General features: G+C 36.5%; 1 protein-coding gene across 5 annotated transcripts in view; it reads left to right on the top strand.

The window, feature by feature from the left end:
• Positions 1-27124, top strand: part of LOC129740284 (histone deacetylase 4-like) — a 198149-nt gene that overhangs the window by 157112 nt on the left and 13913 nt on the right. For 4 of the 5 annotated variants that reach the window (XM_055731898.1, XM_055731894.1, XM_055731895.1 and 1 more), the window contains exons 4-7: positions 18759-18866; positions 19325-19498; positions 19559-19629; positions 19711-19850. In XM_055731898.1, coding sequence (XP_055587873.1) covers positions 18759-18866; positions 19325-19498; positions 19559-19629; positions 19711-19850 — 493 coding nt within the window. The remainder of the gene's footprint in view (positions 1-18758; positions 18867-19324; positions 19499-19558; positions 19630-19710; positions 19851-27124) is intronic. The other variant, XM_055731897.1, reaches the window with a different exon arrangement.

Consider the following 27124-nt stretch of genomic DNA (forward strand, 5'->3'; position numbering starts at 1 on the left):
TCACCTCGATGAAAATTTCGTATAAGTTCAGAACAAAGTATCAAAGTAGTACACAAACAGGTGTTTTTATTCGAAAGTTAACACTAGAAGAGAGTGTTTACAGCAAAATAGTGAAAATGACCCAAAAGTCACATGGGATAGTCTTGCTTGAAACGGTAGTATAGCGTGTCGAATTTTGGAGTTTCTCGGTGTAGATTTCTTAGGGCCTTAATGTTTCTAATGACCTTTTATGTTATCTAGTTTCCGACTACACACCGTTTTAGTTTTCGACGTCAAATGATTCAGTGTTCAATTTACATGTTTCAAAACATTATTTTATGCAAATAGCAAATATTTTGGCAACGTAAGACGTTTTAAGCAAAATTACATTTTTCTGACGAAAGGAATCTTTTTTTCACCTGAAAAAGATATTGTTTTTCATTGTTCTTGCTGTGTATTTATATCATTTGAATTGGCCTGAGGAACGAAGCCTTATATCGAAAGTGTTTTGTTATTCAATATAGATATGTGTTATGTCTTATGTAAAAATTGTGTCAAAAACAAGTTCCTATCAAAATCTAAGGTCTTTATCTTGATATAAAATAATATCTGCATTCAAACTATAAAGTTCAGCCCTGTCTTATTCACGATTTTCTACATTTTCACGAATCTTTAGTTCAAATGCTACTACTGAAGTCATTGTTTGTTTTGATAAAAACAATTTTCTTCTCTAAAACATGTCTTTGAATTTGTACAAAAAAAATTTCTGCACTGGGAAAATAACTGAATATTTTACTGCAATCTGATTTTTTTTCGTTTCGATTATAGTCGTTTTACCATCTTCATGGCATTCGCGACTTTATCAACGTTGCAGTTGGCGAATCGTTATTGAAAAACTATCCTGTACAACTGTGTTCGATGTTTACTCTTGGGCTCGAACTCGCGGACATCGGTTCAGGAGACAACAGACTTGCCAACTGAGCTATATCACAAGCCCTCTGCAATCTGATGATTTTCAGTTTTGTGAGACAAATCCCTATTCAAGTTGCCAGCTGATTTGACGCTATGTTTCTATGTATATTTTCAACATTTTTTTTATACAAACTATTCAATTTTTTTTAACAGCTCTACACAAATTTTAGAAAAACTGAAATTGTGGCACAGTGGCTCAAAAAACCACACTATTAGTCGGACTTGTTTTGGCAAAATTGTTTAAGTCGAACAATAATTGATGCCAATTTCGTTGCATTCGTTCCAAAAAATTATGAAAACCTGTTAATTTTATACGTCGAAAGATTTTTCTTGATTTCTTATTGGTTAACAAGTTTTAAGAAACAATTGTTAGAAACTTTACATTGGCTTTACATTGATTTTTTTATTCACCATGATTTCATATTCAAAAACTAGAATAATAAATACGGGAAAATCATCATTTTCAACCGGGAAAAAGCCGGGGAAAAACCGGGAAAAACTTTGGAATTTCAAAACGAAAAATCGCTAGCAACCCTGGTTGTGGTCCTGGTCTGGTCATCCTGGTTCCACAATGTATTATAAACTTTGATGTCGGATCACCAATCTTAATGCTGATCTTGAATCCGGAGTTCTGGATACTGAATCTGCTTCTAGACTCTGATCCTGATCTTAGATCCTGACTTAGTTCCTGACCAAGGATCCCGGATTATGATCTCGGATTCATGTTGTTCTGAGTCCCGATCCCAGACTTTCTCCTATCCCAGTTAAATCATATATATAGGTACTTAATCCTGTTCCTGAATCTCATATTCTGATCCAGATCCATGAATCCTGTATCTTACATACTGGTCCTTTAAGCTGATCTATATCATGGATTCTGATCCTGATTCCAGATACATGCGGATCCTGATCCTGAATTTTAATCCCGGATCTCGGATCCTTAATTCTGATCCCGGATCCAGGATCCCGAATTCTGATCATGAATACCGGATATTAATACTGGATTCAGATCTTGATACTGATCTTGAACCCTGACTACGGCTTCAAATCCTGATACTAGTCCCGGATCCTGATCCGTAAATTTTTTATGTAAAACACATAGCCATATACCTAAGTTCATTTCCTTATCCTGGAATCTGACCCAAGAACCTGACCTTCTGAGCTAATTAGAGTCAGGATAGTGTTCCCATAGGGTCATGCTTACTAACAGACAATGTGATACCGTTAAGATCTTTCAAAAAAGATATCTGCTATGGTAACAATTTTCGTGAGGCAGAATTCGTTCGGTTATGCCAATTTGTACCCTTAAGTGTTGCCGTAAAATGTTAATATGCTTTTTAATTTCATTTCCACCCTGTGAAATTATTGATGAAATTTTTACAGAATTGAAGTGTTTCGGTATGCAATGACGGAGTGACATGGTCATCCAAGGGACGTCCATTTATGAACACGAAGTTTCATCGATCAGAACTCTGTCAGGCGTAGAAATATTGACTGAACGAGGGATGCCGCGGTTACGTTCCATCGAGATGTTTGTAGTTGAGAATTCAGTTCCTGGTGCTGTTAATCTGTATATCTGAAAATTGAGCAGTTTCTTCACCGCGAGATTGTCCAAATTCGGTTGTTGTGAGTGCATTCTTTCTAAAAATATTAGTCGGAAGACCTTTTCCACGCTTAGGACAATCTTGAACAGAAAATTTAGATAATTGATAATACAGTGAAATATAATAAATTTCATTTACCAAAAGATAAAAAATTGAGTGGACATCAAGCCTTTGAATAATTTTTCCGAAAATGAATTGCATTTTTAACCTGATTTAATTTCCTAATCCCTGTATCCACACGTAGGAGAAAACTTAATTTTAATTCTAAGTCTAAAATATTAATCGACATCTAAAATGATGATTATCAGTTATCATCAAAAGTAGAATTTCAAAACGATAACGTAAATTGAAAATGGCTTACGATTTCATCATCGGTACATAATTTTCGAGCTCGAATCTGTCTACTAAATTTTCCATTCAATGTTCTTGTACATCACAATGATGTAATATTAGATACTATTTGCGACTCAGGTTATGTGCACGTTTTTGATGTAATATCACAAACTTTTTTTGCTGTGTACGTATCCGGGCCGGACAAATTCAGGCTACTTTATCTAAAAACCTGGCAAAGACCGGGCATTTTATTTCGAAATTGTCGACCAAAAATCCGGGCAAAATCCGGGCAAATTCGGTCAAAACCCACGAATTACTCATAAAAAAATCAAGAAAATTAACATGAAATAATTTTGTCATAAAAAATTATCAGCAGATTTTAAATCGTATTTTAGGCTTTCAAAAAAACGTTCATGATAATTTTTATTAAAGTTGTTCAAAAAATTTCGTTTCTAAACGCATATTTAAAATAGACAACACTTTTTTTTAGATTTAATTTGAAAATGTGAATGAGAATAAACCCGGGCAAAATCGGGGTTTTTCCTATAAAATCTAGGAAACCGGACCAGAACGGACTTTTCCCAAATTTTATACTTATTAAAAAAACCGGGCAAACCTGGATAAAACCGGGCACTCTGGCAACCATATTTTAAACATTTGATACATGGTCGGGATTCGACCAGAACGAACTGTGTACGAAAAGTTTAGCAATCAGAATCAGTAGTTTTCGTTACGATCTGGTCGAAGCTAGGCCAGATATCCAGTAAACTTTCATAAAAACGACCATGTTCCAGAAAGTGGATTTTCGACCAAATCTTTTTAAATATCTGGTTTTGAAGGTTTTTGCATTTTTTAAGTCATTTGGTATGTTTAAAAAAAATTAAATTTTAGATTTCCTTTACTTTAAGCGCTTTGATGCACCTTGATATCAAGTCTGATTCTACAGAAATTAGGCCAGTCATCAAAATTCAAGTAGATTTTTGGAAATTAGATGATGATTTTTCCATACATCCACTGCTTGTTCGAATAACATCGAACTCTGTTTTTTTTTTACCGAATTCTTAACAAGTGGAGTGCGTTAATCTGTTCGGATTTTTTTTCATAACTGATATTAATTACTGATCTTTGGAAAAAAAATACCGAAACTTGACAGTTCAAACTAGAGAATATCTGTCAACATATTGAAAATTGTTAACGTGATAGCTTGTATTACCGATCAACCGCTACACACTGCGAAAAAAATCTGTAAAATTACATAAAAAATGATGTAAATAAAAACAAGCATAATTTACGATGGAATTTTCAGTGTGAGTTGAATATTACACGCCTGTAAAATTCTTCAGACATGTAATATAAAAATGAAGTAAATTTTAAAATTACTGAGTTTAGCAAGGAACGTTCCTATTTGTTTTTTTTGTTTACTTTTTTATGAATGGAAATTTTCTATATATTAATGAAAACCAACCTGTTTGTAATAAATATTACTGATTTTATTTAGCAACATCTTCACATTTATTTATTTTTTAAAGTCACTTTCACACTCTTCCATGTTAAATTTTCACAAAAAACAGCAACTCTTCCGATGTACCGGAACTTGGACCGCTTCCAGAAACGCATCCGCTACCGCAGCTTTTCGGAGACCTCCGGAGACCAATGATATCGATAGATTTACTCGCGGAAACTGGTTAACAAAGATTTTGGCTTTGGTGCCCGACTTAACTGAACACTTTATTTACATTTGTCTGTTGTCCTGTTGTCCTGTTCTTGACAGTCTGTAATTTCACATGACATTATCACGTTCAGTGTATTTTAATATTAATTGCATTCCAATGCAATGTCCTTAAAGCATTCAATGTCGTGTAATTTTATTTCTAATTCAGTGCTGTTAAGAATTTATTGTGACCAAAAAAATTTGTAAAATTACATCACATATGATGTAACGAAAAAAAAGTATCGCATATGACGGAATTTTCAGTGCGAGTTTGATATTACACGTCGTTACACTTCTATAGACCTGTAAGATTTTAAGGGCATGCAAAATATTTACGATGTGTAATATTTAGTTCACACTGAAAATTACGTCATGTTTGATGTTTCTTTTTATTTACATCATAAGAATGGGGGGCGTGATGGAGGTGGTTAATCTACTGATGAAAATAGCTTTGGTTTTTTCAGGATTGATAGCAGGTTATCAGTTGCTTATTCGTGAATTTTGGCTAAATCATGATTCATTTTAGAGCCTGTGAAGTTTCATACTCGGAGCATATCCGGAGCATAAATATATCTGAACATCATCGGCAAATAAACGAATTGAACAGAAATCCAGAGTTGAAGGAAGATAGTTAATAAACAAGGAAAACAAAATTGGACATAAGATAGATAGAAGTCGGAAAACAAGCCGTTGTAGAAAACGGATTGTGAACGCCCTTCTAAGTATAAATTTATCATATCTGCAGTTGATTTGAAAAAAATATACTTAAAGAAACAGTTTTTGAACAAGTTTAGTATGTGCCACTCTATCGAAAGCTTTTGAAAAATCCAGCAGGAGAAGTAGTGCACTTTCTTTTTTATCTAAAGCGAGTGCTATATCATTGTGCACTTCCATCAAAGCAGTTTCAGTACTACGACTAGGCCTGGAACCAGATTGGAACTTGTTAAGAAAGTTATGGTGGTTCATATGGTCACATATTTGTTGTTTTATAAGCTTTTCAAACACTTTAGATAGTGAGCTCAGAATGCTTATTGGTCTTAGAATTGTTATACATGACGCGTTATTTTTTTTCGGAATAGGTATAACTTTAAAGTCCTTCTACGAAAGAGGAATTTCGAGCTAAGAATTATACGGTTAAAAAGAGTGAGTTTAGGTTTTATTGGTATATTGTCCATGTCCACAGCATTTGACTCAATTTTAGCTATGGAAAGCACTTCATATTGTTCAATAAGTCTGAAGCTTTAACAACTTGAATTTTCGTGTATGTTTAAAGCTGTGCAGTTGTTTTTAATTAAATTAGAAGTAAATTTCAGATGCACTGCAACTAAATTAAAGCAAATTTGTGTAAGTTGGTCAATCCATTTTTTTTTAAATTGTCTCAGAACTTTTTTGCAGGAATCGTCAAATTAGGAAGTAAATTTTTTTGGTTTGCCTTAGCTTTTGAAATCAAAGACGTGACATTGCTTTGTTTCTTAATATCTTATAGATGTTTCGATCAGTTAATGTGCGAGTTGGCTTCCATGTTCTGTATGTATGTATGTATGTATGGTTCCCCCATCGGTAGCAAGGTCCTGCCTATGTCTGTGTGGCTTGGCCTTCGAATTTATTCTAGGGCTTCCACGGTCCGATGGTTCGTCGAAGGAAGGCATCCAACCCTCAGAAACCTACAATGGCCGGCTACCCGTGCCGCTTGCAATGGCTTCTTCAGGTTATCCCCAGATGCATTCCTTCTAAAAATATATAATTCACATATTGTTTGATCTATTTTGCAAGGAATTTTGTGAAATGTAAAATATGAGCATATAATGTGTTGTTACATGAAAGATGAGATCAATTGTTATGATTTTTTTAAAAAGATACAATTATGATTGATACAATAATGTTTTACGCAAATAGTACAGTAGAGTTAGCTTAAACCATCAAAGAAGTATCAGCAGATATTTATAAAATAGTTGGAGAATTCATTATTTGGCAACACTGGCTGAAATGAATAGTTAAACTCAAGATAGTGCTTTCGATTCTCGCCACTGTAGATTTATAGGCGCTACTTGCATTTTTTCAAGGAGTACAGAGAGAAAGCGAGAGAGAAGTGTAATGGAACGAACTCACCAATTTCCTTTCCAATATAGTACTGGATGGCCACAATCCATAACCTGCTTGGATCTCATTAAACTTGTTTTTTTTTTGATTCTGGAACGAACCGATCTCGCCAAAGATCATCTTCAGCCACAAAACTCGAGCACAAATGAAATCACTTCATGTAAAAATCTCATTTTTTCCAATCACAAGCCCCCTCTGACACAATGTTTTTTCTTTCCTCGGAACACCTCTATAACGATCCTCTAAATCCTCTGATTTCACTTTTGAACAAACCATAGGTACATGCACATTTAAGCCAATCAACCAAGATTTCCTCGCAAAACAACACAAAATCTCTTCTACTTCTCGCTGACCGCTTCACGCATCCTGATCCAAGCAAGCGACGAAATCCGACCAACGCACGCCATTCCACCATTTTCGCGATTTTCCCTCAAGCAGATCCCCCACGCAATGCTAATCGGCACCTTGATCAAACTGTTAAAGCCCCATAAATCGTTCAAAAACAACAGACTCTGCTAATTCCAGGAAAAGAAACACTTTTAAGAAGCCATTTTTCTTTTTTTTAAACGATTTCTATCGCAACTGTGAGAGAAGCAGCAGCAGTATGTAAGACACGTGTGCTCAGGACGAGAGCGCGCGACGAACTGTGCGAGTTGGCTTCCATGTTCTGAATGCAAAATTTCTGTTTATAATAGCCAGACAAAAACGCAAGCGTCCGCGTAAATTGTCTGGATTTATTTTTAGTTTTGTATTTATCATATTTGTGTAAAGTATTGCAGCGCTTATGTAATTAAACCACTAGAACCGATATGAAATTACCTTCCTGGGGGATTTTTTTTTTTAAATTATTGTGAAAATCTTGCGTGAATATACACAAAACTCAGTGCAAAGTAAAACTTAAGTGCAAGAAAATCTGAGAAATTGCAAATTGTCAAAAAGATTGAAAAACAGCTACCTGTAAAAATTAGTCAAAAATGCTGTGTTTCGTATTTTAAAAATCTAAAGGTGCAAAAATGTGCCAAATTACATGAACTTTCCAATGCTCTTTTCAAAATTTATCTGGTGTGACTTAAACAATTTTGACGGTTTGTTGATCGAAAGTACGGGTTTCACACTACTTTTTTAACATTTTTTTGTAGTCATGATCTAAAATTTTTTTTAATATATCCTTGTGTGCAACGTATAGCTTCTTAGTTCAGCTTTCTTGGAAACTAAATGAAACTTGGTTTTAGCATTCCGTAGCTGATCTACAGTCTTTTTTTCGAAGCATGTTTTTGTCGGATTTTTTGAATAACTGAAAATTAAAGTGTTGTAGGTGAATAATGTCTGAGAAACATATTTGCGTTACATTACGAAGTTTCCAAAAATATTAAATTTTGTAGAATTCGGCTGAGAAACAACAGAAATATAGCGGTTTTTAGCGAGAAGTGTCAAATTAACACTCAAGGTCTGATTAGGGTGTTTTTCCAATAGTGTCACATTGACACTCCAGAGCGTATTAGGGGTACCGGCTTTGAGAGTTAGAAGCAGTTTCGTTCACGATCAAAACTGCCAGAAATGATAAACGGATTTTGACGTTTGGCGACACATGACGACAGGATTATTTTAACGTTTCGCTCGGCGTTTTACCGAAAATTTATTACTATCCGGGATCCACCGGGCGCAGCTCCGGACAGTTCGCAGGTTCATGTCTTTTGGAACAAAATGAACAGAATTGGCCTCATACCACTCCAGAACACTTTTAGAATAGTTTCATGATGCCAAATCTGGCCAAGATAACGGGGCTTCGTCGTGCTGCTGCAAGAACGGTAAAAGGCGCTTTTCAAGGCACTCAGATTTGCAGATCTCGCCATTTACTGTGCCCTTTGTCACGAAAGACTACCTCCTCAGTCCGCAAGAGCAGATGGCCTGCCAAACGAGAAATTTTTTAGACGAACTTCGACATTTTTTCTTCTTAAATTTGTTGTCCACATCGAACTTGCTCTTGCCGGTGAAAAACTCCAACCCGAATTTGCTTAAAATCGGCTCCATTTTCGTTGAATTGAAAAACACAACTTCGAGTTTGACAGCATGTAAACAATACACATCAATGAGAAAGTATTCAAAATTTGGTTGATTTTTACCTAACGGAATGGTTTTGTTTATCGCCGCGATAAATTGTGAGTTTTTTAATCGACTTTTTTCGGCGAGTTTTTGAATGATTTAAAACCTTTTTTACCAGTTGTCCATACATTTCGAGCTACTATGGCATTCGCTCTTCTTCAGTGGACACTAAAAATATATTTTAAACGATAGATTTTAACTTAACTAACAATTTTAAAAATCTTACAATTTACTGGCCTCCGTCTATTCTTATTTGTTTTCGGACAACTGGTAAAAAAGGTTTTAAATCATTCAAAAACTCGCCGAAAAAAGTCGATTAAAATACTCACGATTTTTACCTAATGGTTAAAAAGTTATGCCCGGTTGAATGTGTTGAATAATTTCGTGTTCGCCCTTTGACATTGTGCATGGTTTCTCAAGAAATCCATTGGTCTTCAGAGATCCTATCGGAATGCGCATGGTTACCGGTAATCTATTTGGTTGTCAGAAAAATGGATCGCTATTAGGAATCCTTGTGGTAATTTGGATTCGGTATAGTATAAAAAAATCTTTACTGGAGAGTGTATTTTAAGTAAAAGAAGTCAATTATCCATACAGTCGTTAGGAATCCGTATGGTTAACAGGAATCTGTATGGTTAACAGAAGACCATATTGTTTTGCCATATGGTCTTCGGGAATCTACATATGTAGACACTCAGTATTCAGAAATCCTAATGGGCAACAGTTATCTATCTTATGGTTGGGAATATTTATCTATTTTCAGACATCCATAATGGCTAATAGGAGTCCGTATGGCCGAGAGAAACCCACCTGACTATTAGAAGATTGTATGATCTTCACGAACCTATCAGGAGTTTATATAGCCGACGGTTTTCATAAAAACTTTCTGGTTTTCAAGAATCTGTCCGGAGTCTGGTCATCATTAGTCCGTATGGTAGTCGGGAGGCATTATTTTTTACAAAAGGCTGTATAGTCATCGGAAACATATATTGTCAATGCAGTTGAAATCCGAAGTTTAAGCGCTGGTGATTGGCACCTTGCCAACCAGCGACGATGAAAAATTCTCCTAACACCTCGGCAATCGGCAAACCTTTCTTTTGTCAGTGATATCGCCGTCGCTGATGTTTACAAAAACTCCGGTTTGGGGGTTCAGCGACAATATTCATCAGGAATCAGAAATCTGTATGGTCATTAGAAATTGTTTTGGTTTACAAACCCGTATGGTTATGAGAAGTACGGACTGAATCAGGAAATTGTATACTTCTCATTGTATCCTTGTGATAGTTAGAATGTTAAATATGGTTCTCAGGAATCCTTACCGTTATAAGGAACATGTAAGGTACATTTAAGAATCTTTGGGACGGTCTAGAATCTCTAAGTTCATTAGCGATTCAAACCGCCGTTAGGAATTTGTAAGGTTATCAGGAGTGCTTCCGAGGTCAGCCAAGAATCATTATAGCCATCAGGAACTCATATAATTGTCTGAATTTGTACAGTTTGCAGAAGTCCTAATGATCATCAGCGATCCACGTTTTTTTAAGGAATGTGTATGGTTATCATAAGTCTGTAGGGCCGTCAGAAATCCGTATAAACTTGAGGAATCCTAATGGTCATCAGGGATCCATGAAGTTTTTAGGAAATTGTATGGTAGCCAGGGATCTGTATGGTCATCAGAAACTCGTGTAGTCTTAGGAATCCCAACGACCGTTAGAGATCCATTTAGTCCTTAGGAATCCGTATAGTTTTCAGGAAACATGTATGACCGTCTGAAATCCGTAAGGTTATCATTTTACCTATCTCAAATGACAGTGTAGTCATCCTAACTCGCTGATATTCTTGTACGATGGCGTACCTGCTCCTGAAATTTCTTTTAAGTAACAATTTTCAGCCCACCAAAGTCAAAGTGTTCACTGAAATTCAAACTCAATGTCAACGGGAAACATTTTTGGAGCGCACTATGACAGCCGATAAATTAATTACTGTCTCTTAATCGTGGGATTTTCCTATGAACTAGGTAGAAGATCACCGCAAAGATGATGATGATGATGATGATGTTGCACCTTCGCTTCGGTCACAGGAAGAAGATTCTATTTTTAATCAAGTGGTGATCGCGAATGTCTTTTTTTTTTGAGAGGAGGAATGAAAATTTCTGGTGCAGATGTTGCGATTTCTTTCCTCATTTGCTTCATTCATGCAAGGCAGAAGCAAGGATGACTTCCATTCAGTCATTCATTCATTAAAACTCATTTTTATGACACAACATGGTATGGTTGGTTATGTTCCGGTTGTCCCGTCGCGTCGTTTTGAGACACACAATAAACTACGACAGCGGACGTCATCCCGTTGGAAAAATTTTGCTCCATGATTCGGGGATAAATTTAGGAAATCGTGGATTATCCGGTCCTCATCCCTATTTACAAGTTGGTTTTGGCAGCAAATTTTAGGTTAGTTGGACAAGTTGGAAGAGGATCGCCCTAGTTCGATCAATTCAAGGTTAACCTAAATTTTGAAATATTTGTGTACTCCTAGTTGTTTATCTCTGATCTGACGGATTTGACTGACTGAATCCAATATAAACGTTACATTTTTAGCACACAAAAAAATCAAATAACATTTTTAATACTTTGCTACAAAATAAGACCGCACAATGAAAATCTTACAGCGTATGGGTGATTGTTTTTTTTCAGTGCTTCTTTCAATTGCACCGATTATCGAGAGCTGCCGCAAGTTAGCCGCTGCTTCTGTTTACTAGTCTATTTTAAGAACCAAAACATCCTCCCATTCTAATGATGATGGGTAATAAACAGTGGCACCGCGACGTGACGACGACTCCTCCTCTGCCTTCCCATGGCCTGCCGGCGGAACGACGTATCCGTGTCGGTCGGTCCATTTCTGTTTCCGAGCCGGTAGATTCAGTAAATACTGGGACTGAACGATCATGGGAAAATGGTTTCCATGTGTTATTGAGTGAAACCCTTTTCCAAGAGTTGGTTTCGGTTCCGGCACCGATCGTGATTGAAATTTGGAAAATTGGATTTGAAACGACGCAATCAAAAGGGTAGAATAAACAATCAATTGGCTTGATCCCATTTTTGTTATTTGAATTTGGTCGACAAGTTATTATTACCAAGAAAATCGACCGGTAGGAAAAGACCTTGACAAAACTACAATTAAAATTAATATCTCAAAACTGTTCGTTCGTTCGCCGCAAAACGCTTGCTAGTAAAAAATAGAAATTGCGTCCTAATGTATTGGATTACTCAGGGTTATTTCCGCCGTCTGATCGCCGGCACGAAGAGACACACGCGTACACGGTGGGAAATCAGATGAATCACGATCGGCTTGGGGAAAAAGATCGGCTTCACAAGGTACAGAAGGATTCACGCGTTGGCGACTGCCAGCATCACCGATGAATATTTGTGGAGTAAGTGAAGAAAATAACCAAAGACTTATGACTTATCAAATTAACGATTTTTCCGTTTCTGAACAGATTGATCAAGTGAGCCTCCGGAATACTGATCATTCGGGACTTCAAATTTTCGTTTTGGTGTGTTGGGAGGACTCATGTCTCAAATCACCACCTGGACATTGTAGGCAGTATACAACTTCATGTTTGGTTTTCGGTTATGGCAATTCTCCTGTTCTGGACAATTTAAACAGAACAATTGCTCCTTAAAGAGCCTCTACAATCTAGGGTCTATTCAACAGATTCCTGACAACCAAAAGGATTCCTAAGAATCAAACGAAATCCTAACATTAAGGATTCCAGAAAGCTATATGGTTATCCGAGCTTATCTAAATCTTAAACAATTTTGATAATCATACGAATTCCTAACAACTACATAGACCCCTGGACCATTAGGATCCTTTAAGGTACCAAACGAATTCCTAGGTACGGTACAAATTCCTGATGGCCATACTGATTGCTGACATTCGCTAGGATTTCTAATAATTCCTGATAAGCAGTCCTACGACTACATGGATTCCTAAGATCCCCATTATGATTCCTGAAGTCCAAACGGTCATACGGACTCCGCCTGATTACAGCCTTTCTTTAACGATACTGTAGGTAGATTCTTGATGACCATCCGGAATCCTGATTAACAACGATGGAAAAAATCGCTTCAAGCGATAAATACCTAATACAGATCCCGTTCGATTTTGGCAACATGCCCGAACATTTTGTGTTGCCAAAATCGAATGGTTTTTTTTTTTTCATTTTTACAAAATAACTATTTTTATTATCGTTAATGTTATTTTTAGTCAATTTCCGACAATTTTTAGTCATTTTTTATCATTTTTTCTCATGTTTTGATGCATTTTGCACTACTCTTGTTTTGTTTATAATCTTGGTTGTTTTTTTTTTTTTTTCATATATGCTGTTTTTGTCATTTTTCATCATTTTTTAGTTGTTTTTTGTCATTTTTAGTCTTTTGTTTGTAATTGTTTTTTAATTTTTTTAATTTTTCATCTTTTTATCATTTTTGAGTACTTTATATTTTTTTGTTTTTCTTGTTGTATTTTATCACCATTTCAGAACATAAAAACGTATTTATGGTGTTTGTTTCAATAATATTGGTCCTGTTCTAGAGAAAACTAAAAGGTAATGTCGCTTCTAAATCATGTTGCCAAAATCGAATCTTGCCAAAATCGAATGTTGCCAAAAACGAACGGGGCCTGTAATTGAGAAAAAAAATTAAACTAAATAAAATTAGAATAAACGAAGAACAATCAATTGAATTGAAAAAAAAATGACAAATCTGGACGTACCAAAATAAAATAAAGTAAAATAAGATGAATTATAAAAGAAAAAATCAAGACAAAACCAGATTAACCAAGGCAAAACAGGTGAAGGAGGTTAAACAAGATGAAAGTAAATAAAATTTAATTTAGAATGACCTACCGAAAAAACATGATACAATATAATAAAACAAAGTGAAAGAAGACGAAACCAGATAAAACAAAATGAAACATAGTGAAAGAAATAACAATATAGAACAATACAAAACAATTGGAAATCAGGAAATACTTAACAGAACAAAAAATATTAAATATACGTAAGATAAAATAATACATAGCAAGACAAACGAGATGAACAAGACTTATCTAGGAAAACAAAAATTTAATTATAGAAAAAGTTAAACAAAATAAAACAAGAAAAAAACTAAAAAACAAGATAAATGTAGATAAAAATTATTTAAAAAAAACAGATCAATCCACAATGGAGTTTCCGTTTACTTCTAAATGCTTATGTTTTCAATAAATTTTCAAACTTGTTATTTTTGATGCCTTTAAATGTTGAATTAAATCTTGTTTTAACAATTTAATTTATGTTTAGTTTGTTTCAATATTTTTAGTTTGTTTCTATACTTTCAGTTTGTTTTTTTTTTCTTCATTCTTAGTTTATCTCATCTTGTTTATTTTTGTTTTATAGTTACTTTGTCTTGTTTCACCATTTTATCAGGTTTTGTCTTATTTTTATGTTGCTTAATCTTGTTCAATATTGATTGATTTTGTTTTGTCTTGTTTAGCATGTTATGTTTTTTTGTTTGAACCATGTTTCATCCTGTTTAATATGGTCTTATCTTATTATGTCTAAAAATTTTCTCGTTTGCATTTATTCTGACCAATTTTATTTTCAATCAACGAGTTCTCTTCATGTTTTATCTTGTTTAAGTTCGTTTTATATTGTAAATGCTTCATCTTGATCTTCATCCAGTTCTATCTTGCTGTATCTAATTTCAACTTGTTATGTGAAGCTGTACTTTGTTTTCTTTTTGTTATTTTTCTTCATCTTGTTAAATTTAGTGATATTCTAGCTAGCTATTTAGAGTCTTTGGTTCCTTTCACCATATATGTATTGTGGTTGTTTTATGCGATTTCCAGTTATTTATATCATTTTAGAATAAAGCGTTAGCCGCCATCTTGAATTTCAAGGTGGTATCTGATAGAAGAATTCGACTTCTACTGGTTCAGCTCTTTCACTCAATACCCATATTTTGGAGGTTTCGTGCGATTTTCAGTCATTTACAACATTTTTAAGTTCAGCAGATGATTTTAAGATGGCGTCAGATCGAAAATCGACTTTTTCTAGCGTATCCTATTAAACTAATACTCATATTCTAAAGCTTTATTGCGATCTTTTATGATTTCTAGCATTTTTTATAATTAATCGAAAGCCGCCATCTTTGATTTCAAGTTGGCGTCAGATAGCGGAATTTAACTTCTACTCGTTGATCCCTTTCAACTTATATGGGAGAGTGGGGAATCATGGGCCACTTTTTTCGTTGTTCCATAACTTCTCTATAAAAAAAGATAAAATGAAAATAAAAAATGGTATGGTTTTCTACATTTTCAAGGTATCATAAGGTATTTTTTAAATTTTTTAATAAGTTATTTTCCCCACTATTTTTTTAATATAGAAAAATGGTGGGGAATCGTGGGCCACCAAATCCAAATTGATCAAATAGCATGCAGAGTTTATGAGTTGACCCAAAATGATTTACTAATTCATTTCGTTATTTAAAAGCAATTTCAGGTGATGAAATAAAAAAGAGAGCTATGTATGATTGCATAGATTCCGAAACCTGGCTCGCGAACGTTTTGGCAAAATTTCTTATATAGGATGGACAAAATATTTTTCATATGTCTTCATTCGGCATAAGAAAACTTTTCAGATAGGTAAAACGTATTTTAAGTTCTGAATGTGTATAAAAACATAAAAATTAAGGTGATTCAAGATGTGTGGCCCACGATTCCCCACAAGCTATGATTTGCAAATTGGTTGCGTTTGTGTGACTTATTGATGTTTCATCAAAAATTCCTTTTCCACGTGAAAGATCATGACAAAACTAAGATCATAAGCGTATGAGCATATTTTTGTTGTGCACTTTAGGATCCCCATCAATGAAATTAGCGAGTGTTTTTTTTAATTCTGTAAGTAAATTTTTCTTACTTTTTTTAGCTTGATAAATAAAAGAAGCATATGATGCGTATTTCAGTCAACAGTATATAGGAATACATGCTCGCGCAAAGCAACAACGATGACAGTTGGTTTGAGATTTTTATCTCAACACACATCTGAGATATTAAAAGTGGCCCACGTTTCCCCATGGACCACGATACCCCACTCTCCCCTACCCTTTATTGTGGATGTTTCATGAGATTTTCAGTAATTTACAGCTTTGAATAGAAAAGCGAAAGCCGCCATCTTGTAGTAATGATGGCGTCAGTTAGGGAAATTCGACTTCTTCTAGTTTAATCCTTCCACCGAATACCAATATTGTTGGATTTTATGAGATTTTAAGTGACAAAAAAATCATTTTAATGTTCAGCAGTTCTTTCAGTTAAGCCCTTGCACCCAACACCAATATTGTAGGGGTTTGATGCGATTTAAAGTCATTTACAAAATTTTAAAGTTCAGCGAAAGCCGCCATCTTGGATTTCATGACGGCGTCGGATAGCGAAATTCGGTTTCTACTAGTTTAGCTATTTCTCTCAATACTCATATTGTGGGGATTTCATTCGTCTTGGATTTCAAAATTGCGGCAAATAGTGAAATTCGGCTTGTATTCGTTGAGCCCTTTCAACTAATACCCATATTGTAAGGGGGCATCCATAAATTACGTAACGCTCCTAAGGGGGGGGGGGGGGTAAGCTCAAGCGTTACGAATTGTGACATAGGGGAGGGGGGGAGGTAAGCTCATCGTTACGTAACGATTTTTCCTTAAAAATTTCAGTTTACTAATTGCAGCTATTTTGATGTCATGAAATTTTCACAGAACAAAGATGAGCAAACCAAAATCAGCTTAAAATTTGTAAGCTTCAACATGATTGAAGCTGGTTTGTAATCTTTCCTCTTTAAAGATTCTGAGTTAGACTCCTTAAAAATGTGTATTGAATATCCGTGAAATAACCGTTGGAAAACCGAATATTAGGTACATTTACAGAAAAGAACTCAAATCAACCTCAAGACGGATTTTATTTGCTCAATTGATTTAAAAAATGCAATTTTGATAATTCTGAAAAATATTACTAGAGGACTATATTTTACTTACCAAGTTATGCTTCATGAACTAAATAAAGTAATCAAGATAGATCATCAGACAACAAGCACAGAGCAACACGTAATAATGCAATCAATTTATTTTATCAGAGAGTTATCATCAATGAGTACTAAGAAGCGATTTGGATAGATATTAATTCCGTTTTGAAAAACGTTAAAAAAATTAATTTTTAAATCAATTTTTGATTTTCGAAAAGCAGTATTTTAAAACATTAGAAGATAAGGGGGGGGGGGGCAAAGTATCAGCGTTACGTAATTTTCATAGGGGGGTACGTCGAAGCGTTACGATTTGTGACATACGGGGGGGAAGGGGTCAAAAAAAGTGCATTTTTGCGTTACGTAATTTATGGATGCCGCCTAAGGGTTTTATACGATTTTCAGTCATTTCTACTCGTTTAGCCCTTTCAACTAGTACCCATATTCTAGATGTTTCATGAGATTTTCATTAATTTACAGCTTTGAAAATAAACACGGAAGCCGCCATCTTGGATAAATAATGGCGTCAAGCAACAAATTTTTTTCCTTACTAGTTGGCCCCTTTCACTCTATACTCATATTGTAGAGTCATCACTTCCGGTGATTTGAAGTTTTTCAAAGATTGTTTATATATTTTTTTTATTTTAACTCAAAACCAACTCACATAACTTATCAAAAATGAGTAAAAATGGGATTTCCAATTCAAATATGTGCAATCTAACCTGAGCGTGTCCTGTTTTGACATCTTGTTTGAGAACTGTCACTATGTTTTATGGCGGTTTAATAATCAAACACTGAGAGCTATTATAAAACATGCAAAAGAAAGCTTGGAGCAAACATCTAAGTTTGTGTTTTATTAAAGTTTTAACAGAGCATTAATTACTCTTTCAAAACAACTAAAACAGTGCGTTTAATAAAAGCTCTATTAGCGTTTTCAAAACTACCTGGAAACAAGAATATAAGCATTTTTCATGACTTTAATGAAACCGTCATAAAACGAGCTGCACAAAAAAAAGTCACGAATAAAACTTTCTAACGCTAGCTGGCCTTATTCGTGTTACTTGGGTCACTCCATTGCCGACGCCAGAGCCAAGTTGGTCAACGAATTTTGCCGGGGATCAAGATTGGAAGGAGAAGCTCGCTAAAAGAGTTCATCTTGCGATATCAGCTACGCTGCGCTTAGCATGTGTCTGCTGATTTCCGATGGCTGGAAGAAGTTGTTGGTGTTGCGGGAAGCTCGCCATCGACGGTGCTCTTTAACATCCTAAATCTGCTTATTGAAAGGAGGTGTTGAAACCCACGATTGGCAATTCGCGTGTTGACGATCGCTGGTGGAATTAACAATCGCTAGTGTAGAGTTTAGCTATGCTGATGAGCATTATTGAGTAAACACTAGCGACTCCATGCCTTCATAGTAGAGTTTAGATTAGTTAGGAAGCTTTTGGAAACAGCCGTACAGTTGCTCCTGACTAAAACGTCAAAGATTTACCTGGCATCGTGCATAACTCTATTCCACCACTGAAACCTGCGTTTTCAAAATGTGATAATCATACAAACTCTTGAAGTCTGCAAATGTCTTATGACGCTAAGGATTCCTGATACCCATAAGAGTGCTTGACGACCGCTAAAATCCTGATGTCTCTAATCATCTCATAAGATTATATGGATTCTTGATGGACATACCGACATACTACTGATAGTCATACGAATTTGTGATGCCGTACGGCTTTCTGAGTACGGTATGGATTTTTGCAGATCATACGGCCTACTTTTTAACATCCGTTTTGGAGTGATAAACGCACTATTTTTTGTGTCGCTATGGGTTTCAACATATCTTTTTCTACATTGTAAAAAAATATTTTCAAAGTTGTCCGGTAAATCTGAATTTTTTCTTGTATTTTTTTCTCTTCCCCAGCTCCGCAAGGAACAGGAAATGCAGAAGCAAAAGCTGTGGCACGCCTTCCAGGAGAAGAATAAGGAACTGGAACTGCAGCACCGGCAACAGCTGGAACACAAATTTCAGGTAAGCAGCACCAGCAGGCTTGATCTTCGTGTTCGTGAACTTTCGCTTGTTTGTAAAGACCCTCTTGCTCCTTCATTCCTCCGCAACACCTCCAACACTGTCCCTCACCCTGCCAGGCAGTGCTCCCAGTTTGTTCAGTTTAGTTTCCCTCAAACATAGATTGTCTCTCAGCTGTGTGCATCCACAAACAAACAGTAACTTTACTCACAAGACTAGCAGCAACTTTACTACCGAACTTTAAGGTTAGGGCTCACTTTCGAACAGCTACCCTTTGCTACAAAAAACAACAGCCACAAACCAAAAAAAAACGTAAACGTACTACTCTGCTACACTATACTACTCTACTAGAACTCTTTGTACCAAAAAAAAAAGATGTGTACCACAGAAGAACCAAAAAAAAGAAGCAAAACAACCCTTCAACAGCGAACAAACATATTGCCCTCCCATTTCGAATTTAGCTTGCGGCATCCTATCACAACACTACTGGCTACGTCTTCCAGGAACTGCGGGAACAGCGGCTGGCCGAGGAGGCGGCCCAGCAGCGGGAACGCCGGGAACGGGAAGCGATGAAGCGCAAGGAAAAGCAGGACTTTAGCGCCAACGCCAGCTCCGAGGTCAAGCAGAAGCTGCAGGTGAGATCCCTAATTTAAAATTAAAAAAAAAGTGTGATGACCTTTGTCCTTTCATTGCAGAACTTCCTGATCCAAAAGAAGCAAGCGGCTGCCTCCAACGGGATGAGTTCGCCATCGTCCTACCGAAATTGGTAAGGATTCCTTGAAAAAGACCACCGAAAAAATGGTCGAAACGTTGATTTTTTTTTTCAAACATATTTTCCTCATTTTAGGGGCGTGGTGAAGTCATCCTCGGGCGAATCGATACCGGCCGGCACCGGGGCATCCGGATCGCATCCGTACAAGATTCCACCGGTTCCCCCTTCGGCCATTGCCAAGTACTCGGAATCGGACTTCCCGCTGCGAAAAACCGGTAAGTTGACCGGGTGGTTTTTAATGTGTGACAACGTGTGTGTTTTTATTTTTTTGTGGAGCAGCTACTAGCTAGCTAAAAGTAATACGAGCGAAACCGAGCATACTAAAAGTGAAGACAGCAACAACAAAAAAAACAACAGAGAAAAATTGTCGCTCCAGATTTGCCGGTTCGATTGGTTTGGATTGATTTACTAATTATCGAGTAATTGCTTTGCCTGTTGTTGGCCGTTTTTTTCGATATGTGTGTGCTTCGAGTTAAACACCTGAAGAGGACAGGAGAAATTGATAACTTTAAGGTTTTTTTTTCTAGACAATTTTCTACGATGTTGAAACAATTCCCTTAATTTATCAAGCCAGGATCAGAATAGGTAACTCTTGTAAGGTTTTTAAGTCTGAATCTTAAATTTTAATCTAAATCGATCAAGTGAAACATTTGGCAGGATAAAACTAGAATTATTTTCTTATCTCGTTGCATTTCAAGCATCACCGTCATTTTTCACATTCGAAAAACCTAGTATTTTGTTAAAAAATGCTGAATGGTGGCGCATTTTCTACAAGATCAAACAAAAATTCAAACCAAATTAATATAAATTCGAGATTTTATCATTTGCAAATTCGAGAAACCTTAGCATGGTTGGTCGGCTCCTCCCAAAAAACGAATGTAGCGGAGCGGTCATCGAAGTAAACGATCGCGTTTAGTTCGTTTCACAACTGGGGATTTTTTTTTATTATCTGACAATTTGCGCCGGGGGTCTTCAGATTTTCCCCAAAATTGAAAATTTGGTTCATTTTTGCGACTTAAAAATACATGTATTTTTTCAGATTTCTCACATTTTTTTTTTTTGAGTTAGCTTCGGTTAGATTTTTTTGTAAATAAAAAATAAACATTTTTCAAAGCTACATAACTCTGTTGTTTCTTAACGGAAATTATAAAATAGCACATCAAAATGCTTTGAAATTTTATCAGCTTTCCAAATAGAATAGTTGAAAAAAATTAAATAATGACCTTCAACATGAAAAGTTGTAAATAAACTTTAAATGGCGTCTAAAAGTACCGTCTGCACCACCGAATATTTTGCAAAAAATACCATTGTATAGCTCGATTTATGATGCAACTTTCATCTGAAGACACCAAAGTGGGCCATTAACACCTTGAAGAGTTATGAAAGAAATAATGACAATAAATCTCTTTTTTTGCATCGAAAACAAACAATGGTCGAACAACTGCATTCACATATGGAGATAGCAAGCACTTCTAACAACATGGAAACAAAAGAACTTACCAAAGCAGGTAAAAAACACTACTTTTTCGTGCTTTGTAGAGTGTTTGCAGCAAAGCTGACTTTAAATTTAAACCAAAATTCTGAGTATCGTATTGTTTATGTGATATAACTAATAATGCGAATGTTGCTTTTACAACCTGTTCATATACTATATAACTTATTAATTTTTCGATCAAAGATCATTGTGAAGCATAATCAATGACAATAGTAGAAGGTTCAGTCCCTGTGTTTGGGATCACAAAAATGTGATTAAAAATTGAAATATGGACGTGCTTTACATAGTTTTTATATCGGGAGCTAAGCACTGGACACCAAAATCCTTTCCCATTGATCAAAAAAGTATGAGAAAGTGGCACAAATGTTGTAGAAATAATCAAAGAGCTCAGTATGGCCAGCCCAGGCTGTAAAATGATGAAAATATGATACTTTTACCGTATTCGTTTTCTACATTCGCCCAGTTTTGAGGTTTACCATACTAGAACGAACATTATTCGTCGTCAGTGTTTTGCTACCTCGATCGCTCACACACGAATCTTCAGTGTTCCACCGTCCATTTTAAATCAAATCTGGGGAATTACGGATGCAAAACTGAGCGCATAAACTTCTAAAAATGACAGTAAAATGTGCATAACTTGCTGTGACCTGGTGCAAAACTGGGTATAAACGAATACGTTAATAGATTTTTGGATATAACATGAAGTCAGTTAAGCTGCAACAATCTACCGCCCCTTCTTTCATAACAGTCCCATATACAAAAATAAGCAAGCGAGACAATCAGCTTTTTCTGTTTTGGAATATATTTTTAAGTTGTGACCACCACTTTTAGCATAAACGAAAATCGTTTCTAGGTTGTCATAATAAATCGTTAGGCCTGAAATATTCGAAATTTGGTTATTGGTAAGGTCGAGAGCACCATTTTTATTCATTATGGGACTGTTAATCGACCATATTTGAAACCTTTTTCGAATCTACTAGCATAACAGTCCCATACAAAATATATTTTTTTCACCAAGCTACTTTCTAAGACTTAAATTTGATCATTTTTGAACTCCAAAATGCAATTGTCAGAAAAAGAAACATACTTTTGCAAAAAAATATCATGAATTCCACATTGTAATTCAGGTATATTTCATATAGGACAGCCACGAATTGATTTTTTTTTCGAAATTTCTAGAACAAAACCTCTTTTTTTAGTCTTTTATGTTGAAGCCTTATGTTGACCTAAAATGACGAAAATTCATATGGGACTGTTATGCGAGTAGGGGCGGTCTGAAAAGGACGAAAAAATAGTGTTTTTTACCAGCTTTGATAAGTTCTTTTGTTTCCATGTTGTTAGAAGTGCTTGCTATCTCCATATGTGAGTGCAGTTGTTCGACCATTGTTTGTTTTCGATGCAAAAAAAGAGATTTATTATCATTATTTCTTTCATAACACTTCAAGGTGTTAATGGCCCACTTTGGTGTCTTCAGATGAAAGTTGCGTCATGAATTGAGCTACACAATGGTATTTTTTGCAAAATATTCGGTGGTGCAGACGGTACTTTTAGACGCCATTTAAAGTTTATTTACAACTTTTCATGTTGAAGGTCATTATTTTTTTTTTTTTCAACTATTCTATTTGGAAGGCTGATAAAATTTCAATGCATTTTGATGTGCTATTTTATAATTTCCGTTGAGAAACAACAGAGTTATGTAGCTTTGAAAAATGGTTATTTTTTATTTACAAAAAAATCTAACCGAAGCTAACTCAAAAAATAAAAATGTTAGAAATCTGAAAAAATACATGTGTTTTTAAGTCGCAAAAATGAACCAAATTTTCAATTTTGGGGAAAATCTGAAGACCCCCGGCGCAAACCCGTCAGATAATAAAAAAAAATCCCCAACTCTCTTTTTATTAATCGTAATTGATTCTTATATATACCCTAAAAAAGAAATGAACTTAGTTCATTCTGAACAGAACTAAGTTCATTCTCTCTCTATATCTCTTTTTGGCTACTCAGTCAACACCTGTTTTTTTCTTCAATTGACTTGCCAACAAGAACTTTTCTGGGCCCCGGACCCACTCGAGTTCTTGCTGACAAAGTTGAATAAAAAAAACAAAGCTGATGAGTAGCAGTGTTCGCTTCTTGGTACCCTGGCCAATAACCTTTTGAAAACCTACTTTGCGTGGGAATTGGCCTCAGGTCCGTTACACGAAGAGCCGGGAGAAATAGCATTGTTTTCAGCTCGGCTTTCGAGTGCAATTTTCTTTCTCCGATCATGCTATCCGAGTTTACACGAGCTGAATGCAGAGATGCCAATGTGCCTGACTTTTCAGGATTTGCCTGATTTTTCAAGACTCCTGAAACCTGACAACCTGATAAGTAATTGTGTTTACCTCATTATTGAAAACAAGACTAATATAGCCTGATTTTTGTGAATGTGGTGAAAAATGGGTAGGGGAATAAATTGCATTAGATACCATTGCTGAAGTGAAAATGTTAAGCAAAGACCAAAAAAGGTCATCACTTCAAGAGAAATTTTCGTTACTTTGGCGTAGCCTGATTTTTATTTTCATCAGTCGCTAATTTTTGAAAAAAAAATGTTGGCAGCCCTGGCTGTAAGCAAATCGGACAACAAGTGTGCGAGTTCTCGCACCTGAGTGAGATAACGAGAATTCTAGCCAAGAGCGCTCTAGCGTTTCGGGCATACACCTCAGTGTAAATGAAGAACACATTGTTTCGACTCCTACAACACAACGTACCAAAATAACAACAATTTCTTCCTCCCTGTCAGCGTTGCCACATTGAAATGTTAACTCTCATTGGAAAAAAATAGTCAAAAATTGGCAACCTCAACCAAAATGATCCTCAAAGGAAAATATTTTTTCAAAAAACTGTCTTCTCTTGGATAAATGTTCAATCGATTTGCTTTCTTTTTCCTTTCTCAAAACGTTTTTTGTGGTCTATTTTTATCGGATGGTAAAATCAGAACTAATTCAAGACAAATCCTTAAAATCTGTCTTCTGTGCGAACAGAATCAATCAGTACCAAAATGTAATGCAAAAATCTGGAATTTCTTTTTGATAAATCTGTACTTGTGGCAACCATGCCCACTGTTGTTTTGGATTTTTTTTCTTGAAAAAAAATCACCGTTAAAGGTAGCCAGAAATGGCCAAATGGTTTTGTCAATTATCAGGACATAGCGAGGAAAAAAAAATCAGTTTTTTTAGAACACCACTAGATTGATTTATCGATTGTATATGCAACTCTGCTTAAATTGCATAAATAAAAGCGAAATACAGGTGCTGTAAACACCTTAATTTATGCAACAGAAGTAAGCATCGCTTGAACTGAAGATTACCAGAGGTGTAAGGGGTTAAAATATTTCATAACAAATTTGTTCGATGCTTTCATCATTGAACTACAACTGCTCAGTTATATTTGGTTGAAAATCAGAACAATTGAGGATATTTTGAATACCATTTTTCAAAATTCAAGACATTTCAAGAATTTTTTAAAAATTAGGACAAATCCTGAAAAATCAGAACACCTGGCACCTCATAAGAAAGCGTTCGAAGAGCAGCGTCTTCTCTTGTAAACGTACAAAAAAAACTGTGTTAGTTCCCAGTTTCTCCTCTACACAGCTCAACACAATGCGCAATCTGGATTGGGCCTGCTAAAAAGAATAAAGCTTGCTCTTTACTCTTACACAGATTTCCATAAGAATGACTGCTTATCGGAGTGAAATTGGAGTGAAAGCTATTGCTTTCTCTGTATAGTTTTGTAGTGATGACCGGAACATATCAGGAAATTCTTCAGTCGTGGACTCACTGCAAAATTCGGAATATCGTCTGTTCCAAAGTTTTCTTAAGACATGTTGAGACTTGAGGATATTGCGGAGTTTCTCAATTGATATCTGGGGACAGCTCGTTGATTTATTTGGGCACATTCCAGGCGATGCGTCCCAACTTCTCGTATCGGCCATGATCGTTCAGAGTTTTCAGGCGAAGTGGAAAAACGAATTATACACACTACTGTGTGAAACCTCAACTTATAGTTTTTAGTTGTGCAATGAGTGCGCTTCAGCTTACACTCGTATAACAACACTCCTCCTTAAGCTGTTCGGGTGATGCCCATTGCAGTTCGGTTACGCTTGAGCTTGATGCGCTCCAACGGTTTGGTTAGACCATCCGGCAGTTGTTCGTCGGTGCTCACGTAGCTTAGCGTCACAACGTTTTGCTACAACGCCTCACAGGTGTATTGGTGTCTGATGTCTATGTGCTTGGTACGTGGCGTATAACCACCATTTTTAGCCACGCAGATAGCACTCTGATTGTCGCAGCGAAGAGGTAAGGGACGAGTTTCGCCAAACTCGGAGATGAGATCTCTCCACCATGCAGCTTCTTGAACCGAGGCAAAAAGAGCCATGTACTCTGCCTCGCACGACTATAGTGCGACAGTTGGTTGTCGCTTGCAACACCACGACACTGCTCCTCCTTGGGAAGCCGCAGCCCGTGGCGTAGAGGATAGCCTTCAAGTCTTCTAAGCCAGCGGACATGAGATCGATCCCCGGTCACGGCATACATAGTACACTTTCTGTGGGTTGCTGATTTTAGCATTGTAAGATGCTAGCCATCATATCCTCGAAAAATGTACGCTTAGAGTTAAGAAAAAGGAATCTCTTCGAGGAAACATCAAGTTTCATTGAGATCCTGTATATGTTTGTGTTCGTTTTTTCAAGTGAACAAGTAGCCACTTGTTGACTTCCGGTCATCCAAGTCTGTAGCCCTATGGCATTGGTGTATCCCACAAGTTCCGATTCGGGGGATTTTGTGTAACACAGCATCATCTTTGACGATTCTCGTACGTACTCTGCATGTGCTTGACAGCTTCCCAATATTTCTCATCAGCGCATGTGTTGAAGCGACTAAGACAGGGCGTATGCACATGGCGTATGGGCAAATACATGAGTGCTACCACGGCCTCCTGATAAGGAACGTTCTCAATTCTGTCCATTTCCTCGGTCGTCTTCGTCGACATGTCCTTCGTCAGGCGTTCACTTGTGTTCATCGGTGTTGAATCTAGCGAGCAGGAATTCAATATACGGTTCCTGGTCGAGGGAAATGATACTGTCCGTACGAACATGGACATGGACTTAAGCTTGGACTTGGCTTCGTTCTTCAGGTTGTCGTCATTCGAGAAAAGAACTACGTCGTCATCGTAAACTGCTACAAACAACATTTCTCCACCGTTTAGACGATAGAAAAGACAAATGTCATACTTCGAAGGTTTGAGTCCCAGCTTTTTCAAAGCTGTAACCAGTTTGCAGTTCCACGTCCGGCTTGACTGCTTTAGGCCATACAGTGCCTTGTTTAGGCGGCACACTTTGGTTCGGTCGGCATCCTGAAAGCACGGAGGCTGCTTCATAAAGATTTCTCCACCGACAAATCATGTTTCGCTGCTAAGGCGAACAAGTATCGCAACGAGCTGTGACGCACGACTGGAGAATAAGTCTCGGCTTGCGATTTTCGGGGCACCTTCATCAATGAAGGTCACTTCTCGGCTTACGAACACTTTTCGCTACTTCGGGTCATAGAACTTATACCCTTTCGTGAGCTCGTCGAAGCCGACCAGGATACATTCATGAGATTTTGGATCCCACTTCCTAGGTCGTAGTTTCGGAATTTGGACCATAGTTGTTGTGCCGAAAATCCAGATGTTCGACATATCCGGCTTTTTGCCTGTCCAGATCTCCTCAGGGGTCGAATTATGTCCGCGGGTCGGGGACCGGTTGATCAGGTACCTCTGTGTATTGACCGCCTTGGCCCAAAACGACTTCTCCAGCATACATCTTGCGCTCTCCACTATTGAACAATTGGCTCGTTCCGCCAACCCGTTCTGTTCCGGCGTGTATGCGGTCGACTTCTGATCCCATTAATCTTCAGGTAATTCTCAAAACCGGCGTTAACAATCTCTTTGCCATTTTTGTTGCGGAGGATTATCAGTTAT

The sequence above is a fragment of the Uranotaenia lowii genome, chromosome 1 (genome assembly GCF_029784155.1).
Source record: "Uranotaenia lowii strain MFRU-FL chromosome 1, ASM2978415v1, whole genome shotgun sequence".
Lineage (NCBI taxonomy): Eukaryota > Metazoa > Arthropoda > Insecta > Diptera > Culicidae > Uranotaenia > Uranotaenia lowii.